Below are 20,092 nucleotides of genomic sequence, written 5' to 3'. Positions count from 1 at the left end.
TTTAATGAATATTTATATCCATATATAATTTATTTATTTAAAAAAAAAACAGATTATGAGTCTAATACTAACTTTGCTATTTAACATTTAGTTATATCCATAAAACATAAAAAGAATGAGCTATAGTCATTTACCTTAAATATATATTGATGTTTGCTATATTATGTAGTTTTTCCAAAATATTGAGAAAAAAACAAGTACCATCTTTTTGTCCCAAGAACCATAACGTTCGGGTCGGGTCTTGTCGGTCGGGTTGTACCATCCAAACTTCCCTTTTCACTTGGAAGAAAAACCCTAACTAAACCCTAATAAGCCAAACATCATTTCTTCTCCCCCTCTCTTTGAAATACGAAAAAAGAGCAGAAAGATAATTTTATCGGTAAATTTCTTCACTTGTTTTTTATCATGCTTGTTTCAATATGAATGTAATTATGTTTGTGAAGAGGGTTCAATTGAATCCTTTTTGTTGGAAAGTTACTTGGTATAGTTAGCATAAAGACTAATTTTTTATGTGAATATACTAATTGTTGAATCTTTCCCTTGATTCAGGTCAGTGTATATTGTAACCCCATATTCTATTTTGTGAGATTATATGTTGTATTAATTGTTGAATCTTGTGGGATTACACTGGGTATGTTGTTGTTGTTTATATTGATTGTTGAATCCCATTGGTGTAGTTGTGTGTATTTGCTCATTATGGAAGTTTGAATTTTTTTGAATCCTCCTAATAGAATTTTCTTGGCTCAGCCATTGTTAAATGTATGCTTAGACACATGGAGTTCAAGGCAGTGTGTGCATTTAAACTTGCTACTCATGTAGCAGATTCACTGCCAAGGGCATAATGGTATGACGATTGGAAGTCATCCTTCTGTACAAACACACTCAAACAGCATTGAGTTGAAGCCCGGAAGGCAGTGGGTGCAGTAGCTATTGGTACACACAATAGAGTAGATTCGTTGCACAGATTTTAACATCATCCTCACATTTCTCTGCTTTACTAGGATAAAGTTCTTTTAGCATATTTTCCCTCCCCCAGGTCTGCCTAGTGGTAAGACTGTAGCTTGTGAAATGTGGGTTAGGTGTATGTCACGCGTTTGAACCTTGCTGAAGAAAGCCTTGTATTTAAGTGGAGAAGGGCAGAGGGGTGAGCCCATTATCCCTCGAGTTTTAAACTAAATATCACTAGCCCTCAGACATTTCTCGGTTTAAAAAAAAAACAAAGTATTTTCTGTTTATTTTGCATTGAGATCAGACCTGTAACTAGACTTTTTGATCCAAGTGTTGTTTTTTGTCTCATAGATCCATAGAGATGGCTGCTAATAACCTACCAGCATAAATTGACAAGGAGAATGTTGTTTACTTTTGTGATGTGCTTATCATTTTAGTCATTGATTATCTGTAAGGAATAGTTCTTTCTGTATGTATGGTCATCACTCATTTGTTAGTAATTCTTGCCTTCCAAGTTTCTAGATATTTGCATTCTATGTGAGACGTTGAATCTGAAACTTTTCAAGCTGAACTTTTCTGGGTTATCTTACACCCCCTCCTCCTATTTCTATATGTATGCATTGTCCAATAAATGTGACATTTGGTGAATTTATCCCTCTTCCAAAAAGGGGGTGAATCCTTCTCATCAGACTAGCCTTGGTTGGTAGGATTATGTGGTACCTATGCTAGTTGCACGTATCCAGCGGGTTAGTCGAGATACTAGCAAGATGTGTCCGGATATTTCTGCCATAAAGGAACAAAAATTAAGATAGAACTCTCATACGATAGGGTAACTGGAGGTATGGTGAACAGGTAGGAATATATGGTGAATGTTGCATCCTGTCAGTAATATGTTTTTTGCATTTTTCCTATTTTATCTTTTGTGTTTGCAGTTTTGGAATGTCAAAGTGCTTAAATTTTACTTCTAAACATATGTGTTTGAAGTATTTCACTTTGTAAATTGCGAACATATTGTTTGGGATTGAGGAGTTAATGATTGATTGATTTCTTATTTACAAACATCTTTTTGCATGTTGGTAGTAACACGTACCAAGAGATTTTATCATTTTAACAATCTAATCCCCCCTTAGCATTGTGATATGTGCTCATTGATTATGTGTATTGCCTCTCTATCTCAATGAGGTAGTGGTAAGGTCTGCCTACATTCTACCCTCCCCAGACCTCACTTGTGGGATTTCACTGGGTATGTTGTTGTTGTTGATTATGTGTATTGCACAATGTGAACTTTTTTACAAATATAGGCAAAAATATACCTGACTTTAGGAGAGAACAAACATTAACCAGCTCTTCCCCTCCATTGTTTTTGTCAAAATTGGAAGACAAGTTCAAAATGATCTAGTTAGTGAGTTTGCTTTTGCCTATATAGAGTCGAGTGATACCTATATTACTTTCTCCAGTTATGTTATTACATTTTACTATAGTTTATTTTGAAGGTTCATACTTTTTAAAAGCTTTCAATAAGCTTATGTTTTATCAAACTGTACTACACCTTGCCTGAAATTATTGAGAGTCTGATTTGAATCGGTTTGAAGTCAACTTACACTTTACTGTAATATAGGCCAGATTTTTTGGCTAGGTCAGCTGTCTTGTTGGTTTTGGCCTATTGGGTTTAAAGAGCCTTTGGAGTCTGTAATACCATCATAATACTTCCAATTTGATATAGCTCAATTTTAGTGGAGAGTTTTAATTATATTTAATGATGTGTTACAATGACTAAAATCCGTGGTGTTCTACTGTTTTTTCTGTATTATCATTAAATGAAGACATCTCTTGGACTCACCTACCGGGGAATTTTTTCTTTTCAGAAGCTGATGGCTGGAAAATCAGGGTCAACGCCAACGACATATTCACCGTCTCCAGCAACGCGCAAGAAGAAGAGAATCCCCATTGCTGATGCTGATTGGGTTCGTCCTGATAATCGTGGCTTCTATCAGTGCCGTCCTGCTTATCTGAGGACTGGTGCTGTGAGTACAGCTGCAGGATCAGCATATGCAGAGTTTGGAAACACCAAGGTAATCGTATCTGTGTTTGGGCCAAGGGAAAGTAAAAAGGCAATGATGTACAGTGATACAGGACGCTTGAATTGTAATGTTAGTTACACAAGTTTTGCCTCCCCTAATCGTGGGCAGGGATCCGACAACAAGGAACTTTCTTCAATGTTACACAAAGCTTTAGAGGGTGTTATAATTCTGGATTCCTTCCCAAAAACTTGTGTGGATGTTTTTGCTTTGGTATTGGAATCTGGTGGAAGTGATCTCCCCGTGGTCATATCATGTGCTAGTCTAGCTTTAGCAGATGCAGGAATTTTGCTATATGACTTGGTTGCCTCAGTTTCTGTATCTTGTATTGGAAAGAACTTTGTCATTGATCCCATTTCCGAGGAAGAAAGCTACCAAGATGGAAGCTTAATGATAACTTGTATGCCTTCGCGTAATGAGGTCACTCAACTGATTGTATCTGGAGGATGGTCAACACCAAAGATTAACGAGGCAATGGAGCTATGTCTTGGTGCTTGCTCCAAACTGGGAGAGGTTATGAGATCGTGTTTAAAAGATGTTGTCACTGATTTAAAAGAATAGAGCATTCTACTTTGTGCCTTAGCGTAATTAAGTCTCTACGCTTGTTTTTGTCATCTCAAAAAGTGGAAGTTCTTTAGGTGTCATACATCCTTGTAGAAAAAAAGTTGGCATGATCTACCCATCACTAGCTGCAACAGCCAGCCCAATCAAGTTGTGATCTGCTTGTAGTATATATGTGCTTGATTGTGAAACTTGCAAGTTGTGTGACATGAAACATGCAAATGTTTGGATTAAAACTTATGTGAACCAAAACAAGTAACCTTTTTTGAACATTTAAATTCCAGTTATTATACAAGAAGTTGTTCATTCATTCTATTTGAAGCACCAGATCTCCACATAGCTTACTACTTTGGTAATGAAAAAACATACAAAGGGATATGAGCTAAACATATAAGAAGCAGTGTCATATTGAAAATTCAGTAGTTAACACAGTTGATTGCAACAGCCATAGATAGTAGCATAATTGCCCGATACGTATGATGATGGGAAGTAACATATACTCAGTGGAATAGTCGAGATGAGCTTAAGAACACACTGTTATCAAAGAAAACATTTAGATGCTAACACAATTGCAACAGCCATGAGAGATTTGTACAGAGTTTTCAAGGATGGTATACAACAGAATGTTACTGCTTCATCGACATACTTCTATACATACTTACATATGTACACTAAATGGGAAGAACTTTAAAATTCATCAAGCTGTTTGATGAACAAAACTATCTTCTATTCTAGTCAACAATCATCATCACAAACAGGATCGAGAAGTTAATGGCTGACACCCTACTAATCATGGACACGTTTACAGCATGGCCTATACCATATACCAGATCACTTTTCATAAACCCGTTAGCTGCCTAGATGTAGCTCAATAGTAGAAATTTCTGGGGATTGGAGCTGTTAATGTTGTGAGTTAAGAAAACATTTATGCAAGTCCTAAGCCCAGATAGAGGAGGAGAGTTGCAGTAGATTGACAACCGGTGTACTAGCTAGTTAAGTTCGTTGAATCCTCACAATACAAACCACGTTGCCAGGACGATCTTCAGAAGCATCTAAGGCAATATATTGAAGTGAAAAAGCCATGAGATGACAAAGGCAAAAACCATGGATGCAAGTAGAAAATTCATGACACGGCGCCCATGCCAAAAGCCTCGGGTTTCAGAAAGGGCTACAGGTGCTGCGGATGCTGCAAGAGGGGCTACTGAAGCATTATTGGCTTCATTTGTCTGCTCTCCAGCAATGTTCAGTGCATTGGTACCACAGATTTCACAAATTCTGAATCATAGAATACAGTGAATTAGCATAATTGAAGGCACATATTGAGGAATTAATGCACACACACAAAAAAAATAATTAAATGATCACTCCATAAACTTAACCAGAACAGGAACAAACCACACCACCGAACACCTAACAACTTCAGGTTCATAAATTACAATGTCATTGGAGATTTCTGTGGATGTACCATTGTCGGAGGGACAACTGAAAGAGGTAAAAAGTAACGGAGAGGATGTAATATGAAAAGGGTATCAAGAAAATGGTGCCATGGCAATTCCAGTAACACCAAGGTGGCCCAGAATACCTCATATTCATCAAACGAACAGATATTATGGGAAACAGATCACGAGCAGATTATAAGAATTGCTTAAACATAAAAATTACCCCTATCATGCAAGTGTGATAGATGATTAACCACTCAATCAAATAAGCCTAACTAATCGGGGTGGGCTCTATAAATCCTTTATATTCATTGCACTCTATTCAGGTGAATCGTACACTTACATACAAGCAGAAGCAAATGCATCATGTGTAATTTACAAGTTCAGCTAAAACTAGCATCTGTTATGTTATATATATACATGAAAAGCCTATAATAGCAAAAGTGCATTGGGTTTTCAGGTGATAACCTAAAGTTTGAAACCATCAAATTTAAATTCTATATTCACCTCTGCATGTAAAAACTTACCCGCACCGCAGTATTTACTCCAAACCAATAGATGCATGATGTGTTTGCATGTAAACTTTTAGCACTTAATCATGGTTAATTAACATATACTCTCACCTTATTAAATCATAAACCAATAACCATAGTAAATTTAAGATGCTTTATTGTAAGCACTAGGTGCGGGTAAGTATTTACCGCCTTTGCACACAAATCTCCAGCAAATCGAAATAACTACTTAACAAACACAACATCAATGAAGTGGCCTGAGAATGCTGAGATCTCAAATTCAGTCCCAATGGTGGCAAAAACTGTATTCTTCCAACAATAGAGTCACCTGCAACTTGTGCTGGAGGGAGGTAGCAGGTACCTCGTGAATTAAAATTAGCTAGGTGCACGCAAGTTAATCAGACACCAACAACAACAAACGCAATGTAATCCCACGGGTCTGGGGAGGGTGATGTGTACGCAGACCTTATCCCTAAAGGTACATAGATTGTTTCCTATAGATGCTCGGCTCAAGTAAGACATTTTAAAGCAAATTTGAAAAGTAAATACAACAAGTTGATTCGGACTCCACGATTATAATTGATGAAATAGGGGGATCGTACTCACGTGTTTCCCTTGGTTTTGAACCAAGTCTCAGCACATTGTTTGTGAGCAGCACCCAAGTCACCTTTGCAAGAACATCCCAATTCAATAGCCATCCCTCCTGAAGCCTCTTGCACTTGATCTCCACCACTACTAATCCCTCCACTTCTTAACAAACTCAAATGACAAATCCTACAGTCCTTCTCTTCTTTATTATGCAACTTCATCTCCAATTCACCACACTCCAAATCAATCTCATCATCTGACAAAGAATTATACCCTCTTTGCTTGTTGTCCCTCCTCAGTGGCTGCTGATCACAATATACTGAAACATCATCCATAGAGCCTAAAGGTGAGTGCCAAGATTGGTCAGAATCAGAATCAGTGAAGTGGAAACTCCCATCAGTTGTGGTTGTCTCACTGCTCGCCGCCATGGATGGCCTCCCGCGGCGGCGATGACGGCCGGAACCACCATTTCCCTCTGTGTCAGCTTTATTAGCTCCAAGATTAGGCATTTTTCAACCAAAAAACTGTCTTTCAGTTCACAGATTGAGAAAAAAGATGAAGCAGTTGAAGAATTTAAGAAAAATCATCTAAATTCAAGATGAGAAGTGTTAAAAATTGAAACTTTCCAGTACCCATTACCCAAAAAACTGTCTTTCAGTTCACAGATTGAGTAAACAGGGACAAATTGTAGCATTCTTGAGGTTCTGCGTTAAAAGTTTGACACTTTTTCAGAACCCCTTATCAAAAATAAATTGTCTTTCAGCACAAAATGAGAAAAAGATGGAACTTTTGAAGCATTTCAAGAAACTCTTTTGAGCTTAAAGGAAATGGCTTCAAGTAACTGCTTCTTAGCTCATAAATTGAGGGAAAAAGAGAAGCTGATTATCAGATCAGAGGCTGAGGAAAAGAGGGAAAAAATTGAAGGATTTTAAAGGAGTTGGTAAAAAGTTGATGATGAGAAGCATGGCTGAAATGGTGGAAAGGTTGTGTTTTGAGTATGTTGGAGTAATTCTTGTCTTTGTTTGTTATCTTTGCTTTTTTCTAAAAGTAGAGAGTAATTGTGACTTGCAATGACAGTGGAGTAGAGTTTCTTTTTTTTCTTGTGGAGCACAAGGGACACAATGACAAGGGAGAGGACCCCATTTTCATCTTCTTAGTGAAAAGAATAGCCAAAAGTGTCTTCTCAAACTTAAGTACATGTTTGGATGAAATAATTGTTTCGATATACTCCGTCCGTCCAAATTTATGTGATGTAGTTTTGACTTGACATGTAGTTTAAGAAAGAAAGTAAACTTTTGAAACTTATGGTCTAAAATAAGTTACAAATATTTGTGCGAGTATAATTCATTCCACTAAGGGTAAAATTAATATTTTGAAGTTAAATTGATACTAAATATAGAAATGTGTTTTTTAGACTGGTTAAAAAAAGGTGAGTCATATAAACTAGGGCAAAGAGAATGATATTTTTCTTGATTTTGGTTGTTGAAAATTGGATAACTAAGATACATTCTGTCAAACTATTGGTACTTCTTTTATTTCAGTTTATGTGATTTTATTTTTTTATATATATTTTGTCATACTATTGGTGCCTTTTTTATTTCGGTTTATGTGGCATTTTCTTGCTAGCTTTTTTCTAAAAGAAAAATGCATTTATATACTTATAATTATAGAAGTGAAATCACAATTTAAATTTTATAATTTTTAATTAAAAAAATAAATTATATAAATTGAGATAGAGAAAATATGATTAATACCGAACTCATGAAAAAATAATCTAGACATGGGAGACCTAACTTGAAGTCGATCAAGGTTAGGCAAAGAATAAAGGTCACCTTAAGAAGGGTTTCCAACCTAAAACCATAAATAATTGAAAAATTTTAAACGAGCATAGAGATTTGAAGTTTCAATTGATTTTTTCAATAAGATTCTTAATAAGATAGTAACAAGCGCATTATGAATCTGATAAACATCTATTTGTCATTCAAAGAGCGAAGATATTACAAGTGTTTGAGTCTTCACTAATAGATTAAACAAGCTATTAGGCAAACATCTTCAACTCTTTAAACTATAAAATAAAAAAAATAATTTTGGCTTTCTAAAAATTGGCCTAACAAGCTATTAATTTTAGTTATGTATTTCACTTCATTTGGTAGCTTTTTTTATTTTGTTAAAGTTATTAGTGAATACTTTTATTTTCAATCAAAATAAATGTGATTTAGATAATTATTAAACTCGTATAAATAATTAAATTACTACAAGCACTTCTATCACTTTAAGCATTTTTTGTATTGATATAATTTATATCACAATATTTATCTAAATTATATATAAATAATTTTAAATAATATATCATATCTACATATGAACACAATAAAAATAAAATAAAAAACTTACTTATTTTTCATGAAAAACATTTCCCCCTAATAAACAAACCCAATGTTTCAATATTTTTCTCAGCAATTTCTCCTTAATTATTGGGAAAAAACGTAAACGGGTCAAGTACAAATATCATTCGGGTCGGGTCAGGTCAATTTGTACCCTCCAAACTCCCCCTAAGAAAAACCCTAGTTAAACCCTAATATACCAAACATCCTTCCTTCTCCCCCTCTCTGAAATACGAAAAAGAGCAGAAGATAATTTATCGGTAAATTTCGTCACTTTTTTTTATTTTTTGATTCATGCTTGTTTCAACATGAACATATACATTCGTAATTCTGCAAATTTAGAATTTTTAAATTTGTAAAATATCACCATATGCAATGTTTTGTGTAGTAGTAGGTTCCACTTAGCATTAATTTGGATGCATATGCACTAGCTACAAATTCAGTAGATTGAATTTGTAGTGATGGGGGTGGTAAGTGTTGTCCCCTTTGTTGGAAAGTTATTTGGTATAATAATTAGCTTAAAAAACTAAAATTTTGTGTATATGTATAAATTGTTGAATCCCATTTGGTGTAGCTAATTGTACTCACTCATTATGGAAGTTTGGATTTTCTTGAATCCCCTTATTAGAATAGTTGGCTCCGTTGGACGGGTTGTTGGTGGGAGGTGGTAGGTGGTAGGTGGTAGGTATCTCGTGGAATTAGTTGAGGTGCATCCAAGTTGGCTTGAACACTACGGTTATAAAAAAAAGAATATTTGGTTCTTTCCCCAAGATAGAAGGTCATGATGACTTGGTGTTGTCCTTACTACGGTTATATAAAAAAGAAAAGAATATTTGGTTCTGCCCCTGTTCTTTCACCAGGATAGAAGGTCATGATGACTTGACATTGTCCTTACTGTATATATATGGTCAAATAGAAATGCTTATAGATGAGGTATGCAAGGGTAGTTTGTCGGGAAAAATGCATGTGTATTACACATGAAGTTCAAGGTAGTGTGGGCACTTAAACTTGCTACTTATATAGCAGATTCGCTGCTCAGGGCATAAGGGTATGATGATTGGGCATCATCCTTAGGCTAATGTTTCCTTAGCATATTTTCTGTATGTTTTTCTTTGCATTTAGAAGACTTGTACTTTGACTTTTGTACACACATGCAAACAACATTGAGTTGAAGGCAGTGGTGTGGTAGCAATTGGTACATAAGGGGTATTATGATTGAACATCATCCTCACATTTGTCGGTTTTGTTAGGATAAAGTTCTTTTATCATGTTTGTGCTAAGGGCTTTGGTCTAGTGGTAAGACCATAGTTTGTAATTTGTGGGTTAGGCACATGTTCGAATCTTGCTACAGAGAAGCCTGGTATTTAAGTGGATATAGAGAGGAGGGCCCAGTATCCACTGAGTTGGAATCGCGCATCACTGGCCCTCGGGATTTCTTGGTTATCAAAAATAAACAAATTTCCTTTAGCATATTTGCCCTTTTCTTTCATTGAGATCAGACCTGTAACTACACTATTTGATCCGAATGCTGTTTTTTGTCTTACAGCTCTGTAATGATGGCTGCTAATAACTTACCAAGAGAAGTGGACGCGGAGCAGGTTCTTTACTTTTGTGATGTGTTTATCATTTTGTCTATGTTTATCTGTAAGGAATAATTCTTTCTGTGTGGTTATCACACATTTGTTAGTAGTTCCACCTTCTAAGTTGAATGCGGGACTTTTCAAGCTAAAAATTTATAAGTGTTCTTACACTCCCTCTCCCTTTTGCCTTATGTATGCAGATTTTTGGCATGGCTGAGAAGGAGATGGAGTACAGGGTTGAATTTTTTAACAAGTAAGGTGTTCCAAATCATGACTGTTTCAGTCACAAGTCTCTTTAGTAGTAACCTAACAGCACCAAAGAAATCTTCTTGGAGCTCGTAAATAAAATTTTAAGACTTGGTAATTATCCATACAATTCAGTTTTCCTTCTAATTCAGCCCCAGTATTGTTGCATAGTTCCTTCCATCGAAGACATATGTACAAGATTTCTGAATTTGTTTCTTGTTGTGATCTAGACTCACCCATACGTGCTTCAACAAGTGTGTCGAGAAAAAGTACAAGGAGGGTGAGCTATATATGGGTGAAAATACCTGCATTGATCGTTGTGTCTCGAAATATCAGCAGGTAAATCATTCGTAATTTCATTTCAATAATATTTTGTTTCCTTTTGGTGGGAGGATAAGTGTTCTGTTTGCAGTTAAATGAATTTTAATTCAGTAATTTTGAAATTACAGTTGCCTTTGCACTCAAAAGCTGCCCGAAGCTATGATCTTCTTCTTCCTTAAATTTTTTGTGTCATGCACTTCTGCTGGACCTCTATCAATTTCTAGGTTTAGATAACAGTTCATATACTTCCAGTTTCTTTTTCCGGGCTGTTAGGTCATTGTGGACTAAAGCAAAAAAATATTAGTGACCTTTACGGCTCTACCCTAGCCCCCAAGCTAAAATATCATTCAGTAAAGGTCACTAGATGCGGTCACCAAAGGTTTGGGTCGGCTATATGAATTCTCATTTCTTCATCTAAGCTCATATCAGGTCATAATAATAATATAAAGTTGCAAAGAGTACTTTAGTTAATATACAACAGATTTATGAAAAAATCCATTTTATAAAGTTTGAGGGGGATTGTAATACTCATGCCAGTGTAAGATAGATATTTAGCAGATTCAGTTTAGTCCATAAAAGCTGATTAAAACCTAGAGAGTAATATAGTAAAAATATTTGGACCCTAGTTTGTGGACAAAAGATTTCCCTTTTTCTTTTGTTTTTAGGTGATGGTAGAAGAAATTTAAAAAGTAGGCAATTGAATAGTTTAATTTAAAAAGTAGGCAATTGAATAGCGTAGTAGAGTTAGGACCTAGGTAATTAAAACTGGAGTGGAAAATGGGTGGTTAGGTTAATTAAGGCGGTCGAAAGGGCTAAATCAATAAGTATTTCATGATCAACATGCCCAAGTTAATTTGGGTCTTAACAATGAGTCATAACCCAACGCGTACAACTTGATCACACTATCAAATAAGAAAATAAAAATTGAATGGAACAACAAATATTAAGTTTTGTCACTAAATATACTAATAAGTGCAGATTCACTACACGCCGACCGTATCCATAATCTATACTATATGAAAAACATTAAGGCCTTATTGAACTTTTTGTCATTTATTAAAAGACTTTACAATAGACAAAATTATTATTTACTATTTTCTCAAGTAATTGTTATTTAATTATTATCCTAATATTTAAGACTTGGGAATTAATTGAAGTTATAACTACTCCCTCTGTCTCATTTTATGTGGCACCATTTGACTTGACACAGTGTTACTTGTGGTCTAAAACAATCCTCAAATATTTGTGTGGTTATAAATCATTTCATTAAGGGTAAAAAGGGAATTTTAAAGTTAAATTATTTCGGTGATATTTTTTTGGGATGGACTAAAAAGGAAAGGGTGCCACATAAAATGGGATGGAGGGAGTATTAAATTTTTACTTATTTGTCAGAGGTAAGAACTCCAAATATTTAGTACTTTAAAATTGACTAAAATTTTGTTTCTCAAATTATTTCTTATTTGAACTATATTAAAAGTCCTAAATATTATGAGTTTTTACATCCTACAAATAAGTAAAGATTTAATAGTTATAACTTTAATTAATTTCTTAGTTCTAAATATTAAAATAATAATTAAATGATAATTATTTGAAGAAAATAATAAATGATAATTTTGTCTATTGTAGAGTCTTTTAGTGAATCGCAAAAAGTTCAATCAACATTTCTAAGGACCTACATGCCTTAGCATATATTAGAGCATGTTTGGATTGACTTATTTTAAGTTTTTTTTAAGCCAAAGTAGCTTTTAGAGCTTGTTTGGATTGGCTTTAGACTCTTATAAGTCAAAAGCCATTCTTACTTGTGTCTTTTGACTTATTTTTACCATTTTAGCTTAAAACTAAGTGCATATAAGCACTTTTTAAGGTATCCGAAAGTGTTTAAAGCTGTTTTAGCTTAAAAACACTTAAAATAAGTCAATCCAAACGAGCTCTTAAGTAATTTCTAAGTGTTTGGATAAACTAAAAAAATGCTTATAAGCACTTAATTTAAAGCTAAAATGATAAAAATAAGCCAAAAACCAATCCAAACAGGCTCTTAATCTTAGCTCATCCCAAAAAAATATTTGGGATGTGGTTTGATAGTATCAAACACTATCACAAATATTTGATAGTATTTTGGTAGGATGTGGTTTGATAGGATCAAAAGACAATCTTTGATAAAGTCACTTTCATGAATAATATGTGGGGCACACTGATCCTCCAAGAAAGACAACTGCAAGCAATTTTTCATATTTGTAAAGCACTTGAAAATAATAGAGAACAAAAAGTAGAAAATAAATAAATCAGAATTCAACTTTTGGAACTATTTGAATTGGCAACTGAGCTTTGATAAAGTATATACATGTAAACAACAACATCATACCAGTGTAATTCCACAAGAGGTCTTGGGAGAGTAGTGTGTAGATTAGGAATAGACACTATCAGATTAGGCATGTGTGTGGGGGACTATTACCTACTAATGGCTAGCTCACAAGTGAGGTTGGGGAATTCACACGGGTTAGTGTTGGACATTTCCACAAGTTAATTTTGGATAATGTCTTTGATGGGTTACCTGAGCATAGCCCAAAGTAGTCCACCAATAAAATACATTTGGTTCATGATTAAATCTTAGGCAGGTTGGGTGGGTTATATATTATTGGGTCAATTTTGCCACTCTTGAATTGTGATGACTGATGATGATGCTTGTGCTGATAGAAGGGTTTGAGGATGGTTTTTCATGAGTTTTGAAGTCTCTTTGGGTTTCACAATTGACCCAAAAGTCTACCCGCCAAGGGGAAAATGTATTTTGTTGATGGACTGATTTGGGCAGTCCAAAGTAACCCATAAAAAATGTAGATTCCAAAGAAACTTTTGTTACAATATAAGGTTAAAATTGGAAGTTCAACGCAAAGAATAATAGAAGCAAGTAGTATCTCAAGAATAATAGAAGCAAGTAGCAATTTCTTTTTAAATATTGCAGGGAAAAAGGAGGGGGAATCAGGGTATTGGTGTTGTGAATAGTATTTTGGGGATTATAAATGAATATAAACTATTTGATCAAACTCAAAGAGCTTTACAATAAGTTTGGGCCATCCAACTTGTGGCATTTGGCTTAAAAACGCTTTTGGTGGTTGTCAAACACTAAAATAAACCAAAATACTTGAAAGTTGGTTTGACCTGCGCTTTTAAAACTACTCACACACCTTCCCTTTTATCTCTTCTGATCTGGTAATTTCCCGAAATTTATTGGCACCTTACCCCATTTATTGTTTAATTTATGCGTTTCATTTTTTTGGCCTTTTCCCCCAATCTCTTCTCTTTATTCCTTCCAATTATCCATTAGTTCCTCCATCCCTTTTCATACGGCTTTCTTATTTATCCTTTGTCAATCATCACAAAAGTTTCTTTTTATTATAGAATTTTCTAGTTTCTTCTTAAAAATTTCCACAAATTTGCTTATTTAAAAGAAGAATTCTTAACATCTCAAAATGACTCACTTTTCATAGAAGGTTCTAAGTTAGTTACACGAACAATGTTATTTTCTTACTTCATCAATGAATTGTAACCTATAATAGAATAACATTAAGCCTTATTACATTGCCTATTAGTATTATCGAAAAATTGCCATGTGACTATTTATTAGCTTGCTACGTGACTAATATTCAGTATCACTACGTTTAATATAGACAGAAACTCCTGGTACTTGTTGCTGCTTGAATAATGTTGTGTAATTGGGCGTGGAGTAATTGTCAAACGATCTTATTAGTGTTGCTACTATGAATTTTTGGTTTTCTTTCGCTTAAGCTGTGAAGATTATATGTATATATACTTCATAGTATTTTTCTCTCAACCTGTTTTCAACTTGCCCAATTTGACTCAAGTCTCAACCCGTCCATTTGCCACGCCTGCACACTTGCTTGCTTCTCAAACATTTTGCTACATTAACAGGGCTCGTGAGTTAGAATACAACTGCAGTATACCTTGTTATCAGTTTCTTTCTTTGAACTATCATACTGGTTTAGTCCTTCCAACTATGTTTCAGATGTCTTGTGGTAATTTTATACTGAAAATGTAGATAGCTTTGGTACACCTATAGTTATCAACGGTTCGAGTCACTTTTTTACTTTCTTTTCAGGTGACAAACATCATTGGTCAGATGCTCTCTAATGGAGGACGACCCATGTGAAATTCTACACCTGATCATATAATTTTTGTTCAAAGAACAACAGTATATCATATTTTCTGCTAGTCAGACCTCTTGCATTATATGAGAATCAACATTCTGTTTCCCATTTTTGAAATTCTATTGCATTAGACGGTCGGGTTAAGGGGGAAGGAGTACTATGAGAATTATATCGAAACTTGTGTAAAACTTCCCGTTGATACCACTAGACGGTTTGGCCTGGTGAAGAAGGGAGTTGTGTAAAACTTTGATTTTTCTTTTAAATTTTTTGGTAGTGTATCATTTCTTGGTTGATATAGAATAACAGATGGATTTTGCCTCTTTTTGGAACACATTTCATTACTTTTTGCCTTTATATGCAAGTAAATTTGCAAGCTTTGTCTCAAGTTAAAATAAAAATAAAAATTTGCAAGCATTGTCATATGATCCTTCTGATTTCCTCCTTCCACATTTGTCATAGTTATGAAAACTTTCTATCTACAACGACGACATACTCAATGTAATCCTAAGAGGGTCTAGAGAGGATTATGTATGCAAAGTTTCTATCTAAATTATGAAATTACATTGAGCTTTGTTGTAAGCCCTGTTTTTATGATGTTAATGAGAAATGTTATTCTATCAGGTCATCCCTTAATACAAATAATAATGGTAAAACCTTACTCATGTTGGGTATTTATACCATACTAAACTTAATCTTAATAACTGAAAATTAAAGGAACAATATATATAACTTCTTAACTATGATTAAGTGGTAAACTTGTATGTGAAAAAAAATATTTAGTCCTTTGGGGGGGACCGAACAACTATACATAAATTGAAGTAAAATAATATAAAGGGATGGAAATTAACAATAGATACAACTATATATTTAATATTAGAGAAAATACATAAAGTCACCACTGAAGTTATCCTAAATTTTCAAAAAGACACCTTAATTATGCAAGTGTCCTATTACCCCACAAAAGTATTAAGTATCGTTGTAAAGAGACCATTTTCTCACCAACCCAAGAATTCTAATAGGAGAGTGATGCACACACCCTTTAAATGAATTAATTTAAATATCAATAAAGTGCAGACCCAAAACTGAAATATTGGCACATCTTTGCCGGTAAAGGACACTCTCGCTTCTTTCAATTTATGGATTTCTTCAGAACCTTTTGAATCGATGATTTCAGTTTCTTGGGAGCTGATTCACCTTTGGATGTTGAAGCAAGCTTTCGCTTTTTGGAATCGTCCATTTTTCCCGTCATTGTTGTGAAGAGTTGAACTTCTTTAAGTTCTGCGGGTTGGGGTTTTGGTAGGATTTAATTTGTGGCGCTTTTCCATAATGAAATAATTCTTCAGATTCACCATCTTATGGAACTAAATTTCAATAAATACTAGAAGCTTTTAAAAATGAGAAAAAATATAAGAATTTTTTGCTTTGACCATTAAATTTGCATTGAAAGCAAGTCTTCATGTTTGCATGACATCACACATAACATCAAATTATTCTCGTCATTACAATTATGATTCAAGATTTGTATTTGACATTATAAGAATATTTTTCCTCAAAATCTAATTACAAAAGATAACTTGATTTCTCAATTTTTAAAGAAATTAAACCTTGACGACTAGAAATTAACAAGAAGTTAGAAAGTTCTAATCTTTTTGGACTGATTTCATTCAAGAAAGAAGATGTTTTTTTTTTGAGTTTAAACCTTCAACCATGGGATCTTTTTGAAAGAATTGGGGAAGATGAAGTATTTAAAGATTAAATAATAGAAAAGGAAATGACACGTGACGCTTTTTAATTCGTTTTTTGAAAGAAAAAAATCACGTCCACGCGCATCATCTGCGTGAATGCAAACATAGGGAGAAAATGTGGTTCAAAATTGTCTCTTTACAACGATATTAAATACTTTTGTAGGGTAATAGGACGCCCGCATAGTTAAGGTGTCTTTTTAAAAATTTGAGATAACTTCAGGTGTCACTTTATGTCTTTTCTCTTAATATTATTAAGAAGAGATCTAAAAGAAACGAATGACATACATGTAGAATATGAAAAAAGAAATATAAGTACTTTTTTATTTTTTAGAGATGTTTGGCAAAGACATAACTTTAAGCTTAAAAAGTACAAAAAAGAAGAAGTTGAAAGTCAGAAGTAGATAGCTACCTATTTTTGGCTTTTGACTTTTAAGTCACTTAAAAAAAGTTTATCCAAACACCCTCTTAGACCAGGTTATGAGAAACTTTGACTTTCTACTAGATTGCCAAATGCTCGGGAACTCCAATATTCAATCTTTTTTCTTCTTTGTTGTTGGATACGCTTAGTGCTCGAAACTTAAATCTCATCGGTGGCGAGAGTACTAGGTGAACATTTTAAGTTTGAATATTGGGCTATAAAATAAAAGTTGAGTAACTTTTTAAGTGAATCATCCTAATTAGTATAGTAACTTTTGGGTTATAAAACAAAATTAAGTGACTTTTTAAGTAAACTATCCGAAGTTGAGTGATCATCTAAGATATTATCTTGCATCTAGCTCTGATACCGAGATGGGGAAAGCTATTGGACAATTCTTTTTTGATTTTCTAATCGGTGTTCGGTATCCACATTAGAGCCCGACTATTCTGGATTTGCGCCGCCTAGGGCCCCATTCGGGAGGAAGCGCTCCCTACCAAGATTTTTTCCATACCAGGGCTCGAACCCGAGACCTCTAATTAAGGGAGGAACAACTCCATCCGCTGCACTACATCCTTTGGTGATAAGGTAGTGAGCAATTGATAATGACTGAGTCATGGAAGCGCCACACCAAAGATGCAGTCTATGGGATAGATAACAAGGATGCTAACTAGGACATGTTGGACAATCATCCTCTTTTGTTAAGAATAAACTTTCAAATGCTAGACATACTATTCATGTGAGATACTAAAAAAAATTCTTGTGAAATCATAATTTTAATAACATGGTGTCAATATTTCAATTTAAGTGTCGAAATAATTTTTTTTGAATATTTAAGTAATTGCATATGTATTCATCCCTTTTGCATTACGGTCTATCATGTTTCCTCTTCTTATTTGACTCAAATTGAACATTTATCTCATACATGATTAAGAATAGAATGTTGATTTGAAAACATACTTTAGATACAACAATTTTGATTGAAAAAAGAATGTCTATTCAACTTTCTCACGAGTAATGGCTGGGTGTATAAACTATATTAAATTATTAAATTATAATCAATGGTTGAGTGAAACATAATTTTAAAAAATTATTCAATAGTTTTAAATGATAGTCTGTTAAAGAAGTGGTCAAAATTGGACCCAAAGGTGGATGAGAAAGCTATTTGGGAGCCAATAGGTGGATGCAGGGGTGAATTTATGTATTAAATTTGGGTCACCAAAATCCGTGGTCATCCGACTAAACTCGATATATTACTTGTATAATCACTAAAGGATATATTAAATACTAGTTGGAGGAACCATTCTAAAAATGGGTAGATGGTTCACTGGTCTGAGGGGTTGTTTTCAACACTAAGGTCTCTAGTTTGATCCCAGCCTGCCAACACCATTTCGCTTAAAAAAAAATTTACTAATTAAAAACACTTTTTCAAAAAAAAGAAGAAGCTAAATTCTTAAAGACTCAAAAGGTTTTCTTCCTACGCATTTTCTAAGTTCCAACAATATTTTTTCTCTTTTTAAATTTTGCCTTTTATTTTCCACACAAAGAAGCTTCAAGTCATTAAGAATTTAAGAAATCATCATTGTCATGATTTAAGGTAAAATTATTTTTAGTTCATGATTTCTCTTTTTAATAAACAAACTAACAAAAAAAATAAAAAAATACATGATTTTAATTTAGGGTTTCCTAAAAAAAATCTTTGTCATTACTTATAATAAGAAATCATCAAGAGCTAATGAATTGATTATCTCAAACTTACATATTTTGCGGATATAACTTGTAAGAAATGCGTTTTTTTAACTATTATTATTAATTTTAAAGGGTGTGATTCCCTTTTTTTTTAATGTGAAAGGGATGTGGTTCGTCTTCTTTATTATGAATATGTGTTTGCGAATGCAAAAGAGGTGTGAGTCCTCTTTTTTATTATGAATGCGTGATTTTCTTATTTTTAAATGTGAAAGGGGTGTGATTCCTCTATTTTATTTAGATTTGCAAGGGTTGTGACTCCTCTATTTTGTTTGAATTTTCAATGGTGTAATTCCCTTATTTTTTATTGTGAAAGGTATGTGACTCTTATTTTATTTAAATTTGCAAGTTAAAGTTGTGACTAAGTTGAATAGTAATTTAAATTTGTAGGAACATTTATCCTTGAATATCTAAATGGATAAATTCTTGATTAAGCAAGCACATTCTAGTAGCGGTCCATCTGTTAGTTCACATATAGCTCTAGAAGCTAAAAGAGAGACAATTACACATTCTCCTTCAAATGTTGATTGTATTATTGGTGTTGGATCTCTTAAACGGGATCCCGAAGAAAGAAAACCTATCTTTGAATATGATTTCAATATACAAGATGTTGTGAGGAGACATTATATTTTGATGGGGCCTTATCAACCAAAACTTCGTGTATATCCTAAAACAACATTTGGGACTTGAAATCGCCAATTTGATCCTGAGTGGTTTAATGCTCCAAATTCTTCTTGGCTGAAATATAGCATAAATAATGATGCTATATTTTGTTTGTATTGTTATCTCTTCAAGAATGAATTTTAAAGTCGTGGCAATGCGGGTAAATCATTTACACAAGATGATTTTAGAAATTGGAATCATGGTACAGAAAGAATTCGATTGCATATTGGTGAGGTAAATAGTATTCATAACAACTATTTGAATAGGATGCTTGATTTTGCGAATCAACGTCAATAGATTCAATCTTCTCTTCACAAGCAAAGTGAAAAAATAAAAAGTGATTATCGAATTCGCTTAAATTCTTCAATCTATGTGGTAAGGTTTCTCCTAAGAATCAGATTACCATTTCGTGGTCATGATGAGAGTGAAGATTCTGATTACAAAGGTCTTTCTCTTGAACTTTTGAAATTTCATGGAGTTAATCGTTTGGATGTGGAAAAGGTAATATCACAACATGCTCCAAAAATGATATGATAATTTATTCAACAATTCAAAAAACAAATTGTGGATGCTTGTACTTAGGGGTGTACAAAATCGAACCGAAAACTGAACCAAACCGCAAACCGAGTCAAATCGGAAAAAAAACCCGACTAGTGGTTTGGTTTGACTTGGTTTGGTATTGAAAAAAAATCCGACTATATAT

General features: G+C 33.9%; 3 protein-coding genes across 5 annotated transcripts; 2 read left to right on the top strand and 1 right to left on the bottom strand.

Annotated features, from left to right (window-relative positions):
* The first annotated feature begins 304 nt into the window (after positions 1 to 304).
* On the top strand, positions 305 to 3,897 carry LOC102592274 (exosome complex component MTR3). 2 transcript variants are annotated; one of them, XM_006358648.2, is made up of 2 exons: positions 305 to 379; positions 2,814 to 3,897. In XM_006358648.2, the coding sequence occupies exon 2, from the start codon at positions 2,820 to 2,822 to the stop codon at positions 3,585 to 3,587; it is 768 nt and encodes a 255-aa protein (XP_006358710.1). In that variant the 5' UTR covers positions 305 to 379; positions 2,814 to 2,819; the 3' UTR covers positions 3,588 to 3,897. The 2 variants fall into 2 exon arrangements, with proteins under 2 accessions (XP_006358710.1, XP_015169560.1); XM_015314074.1 differs by lacking the exon at positions 305 to 379 and adding an exon at positions 793 to 933.
* LOC102592953 (mitochondrial import inner membrane translocase subunit TIM10-like) lies at positions 353 to 15,144 on the top strand. Of its 2 annotated transcripts, none has more exons than XM_015314075.1 (5): positions 353 to 379; positions 10,057 to 10,108; positions 10,291 to 10,343; positions 10,567 to 10,675; positions 14,772 to 15,144. In XM_015314075.1, exons 2-5 carry the CDS (start codon positions 10,064 to 10,066, stop codon positions 14,820 to 14,822), a joined length of 258 nt encoding a protein of 85 aa, XP_015169561.1. In that variant the 5' UTR covers positions 353 to 379; positions 10,057 to 10,063; the 3' UTR covers positions 14,823 to 15,144. The 2 variants fall into 2 exon arrangements, with proteins under 2 accessions (XP_015169561.1, XP_006358712.1); XM_006358650.2 differs by lacking the exon at positions 353 to 379 and adding an exon at positions 8,696 to 8,770.
* LOC102592618 (uncharacterized) lies at positions 4,065 to 7,274 on the bottom strand. Its single transcript, XM_006358649.2, has 2 exons — positions 6,145 to 7,274; positions 4,065 to 4,862 (listed from the first exon to the last, which is right to left on the bottom strand). The coding sequence occupies exons 1-2, from the start codon at positions 6,633 to 6,635 to the stop codon at positions 4,640 to 4,642; spliced, it is 714 nt and encodes a 237-aa protein (XP_006358711.1). The 5' UTR covers positions 6,636 to 7,274; the 3' UTR covers positions 4,065 to 4,639.
* Positions 15,145 to 20,092: the final 4,948 nt, after the last annotated feature.

This window comes from Solanum tuberosum, unplaced genomic scaffold (genome assembly GCF_000226075.1).
Source record: "Solanum tuberosum cultivar DM 1-3 516 R44 unplaced genomic scaffold, SolTub_3.0 scf00266, whole genome shotgun sequence".
NCBI lineage: Eukaryota > Viridiplantae > Streptophyta > Magnoliopsida > Solanales > Solanaceae > Solanum > Solanum tuberosum.
This window is presented reverse-complemented; position numbering and strand designations above follow the sequence as displayed.

What these genes read in the sequence shown, in the direction of transcription:
- LOC102592274 (XM_006358648.2), top strand. Translation starts at nt 2,820, where the DNA reads ATGGCTGGAAAATCAGGGTCAACGCCAACGACATATTCACCGTCTCCA.
- LOC102592618 (XM_006358649.2), bottom strand. Translation starts at nt 6,635, where the DNA reads ATGCCTAATCTTGGAGCTAATAAAGCTGACACAGAGGGAAATGGTGGT. An exon ending in TTCAAAACCAAGGGAAACAC is followed by an intron (nt 4,863 to 6,144) that starts GTGAGTACGATC and finishes TCTATGATTCAG; the next exon opens with AATTTGTGAAATCTGTGGTA.
- LOC102592953 (XM_015314075.1), top strand. Translation starts at nt 10,064, where the DNA reads ATGATGGCTGCTAATAACTTACCAAGAGAAGTGGACGCGGAGCAG. An exon ending in AGGGTTGAATTTTTTAACAA is followed by an intron (nt 10,344 to 10,566) that starts GTAAGGTGTTCC and finishes GTTGTGATCTAG; the next exon opens with ACTCACCCATACGTGCTTCA. An exon ending in GTGTCTCGAAATATCAGCAG is followed by an intron (nt 10,676 to 14,771) that starts GTAAATCATTCG and finishes CTTTCTTTTCAG; the next exon opens with GTGACAAACATCATTGGTCA.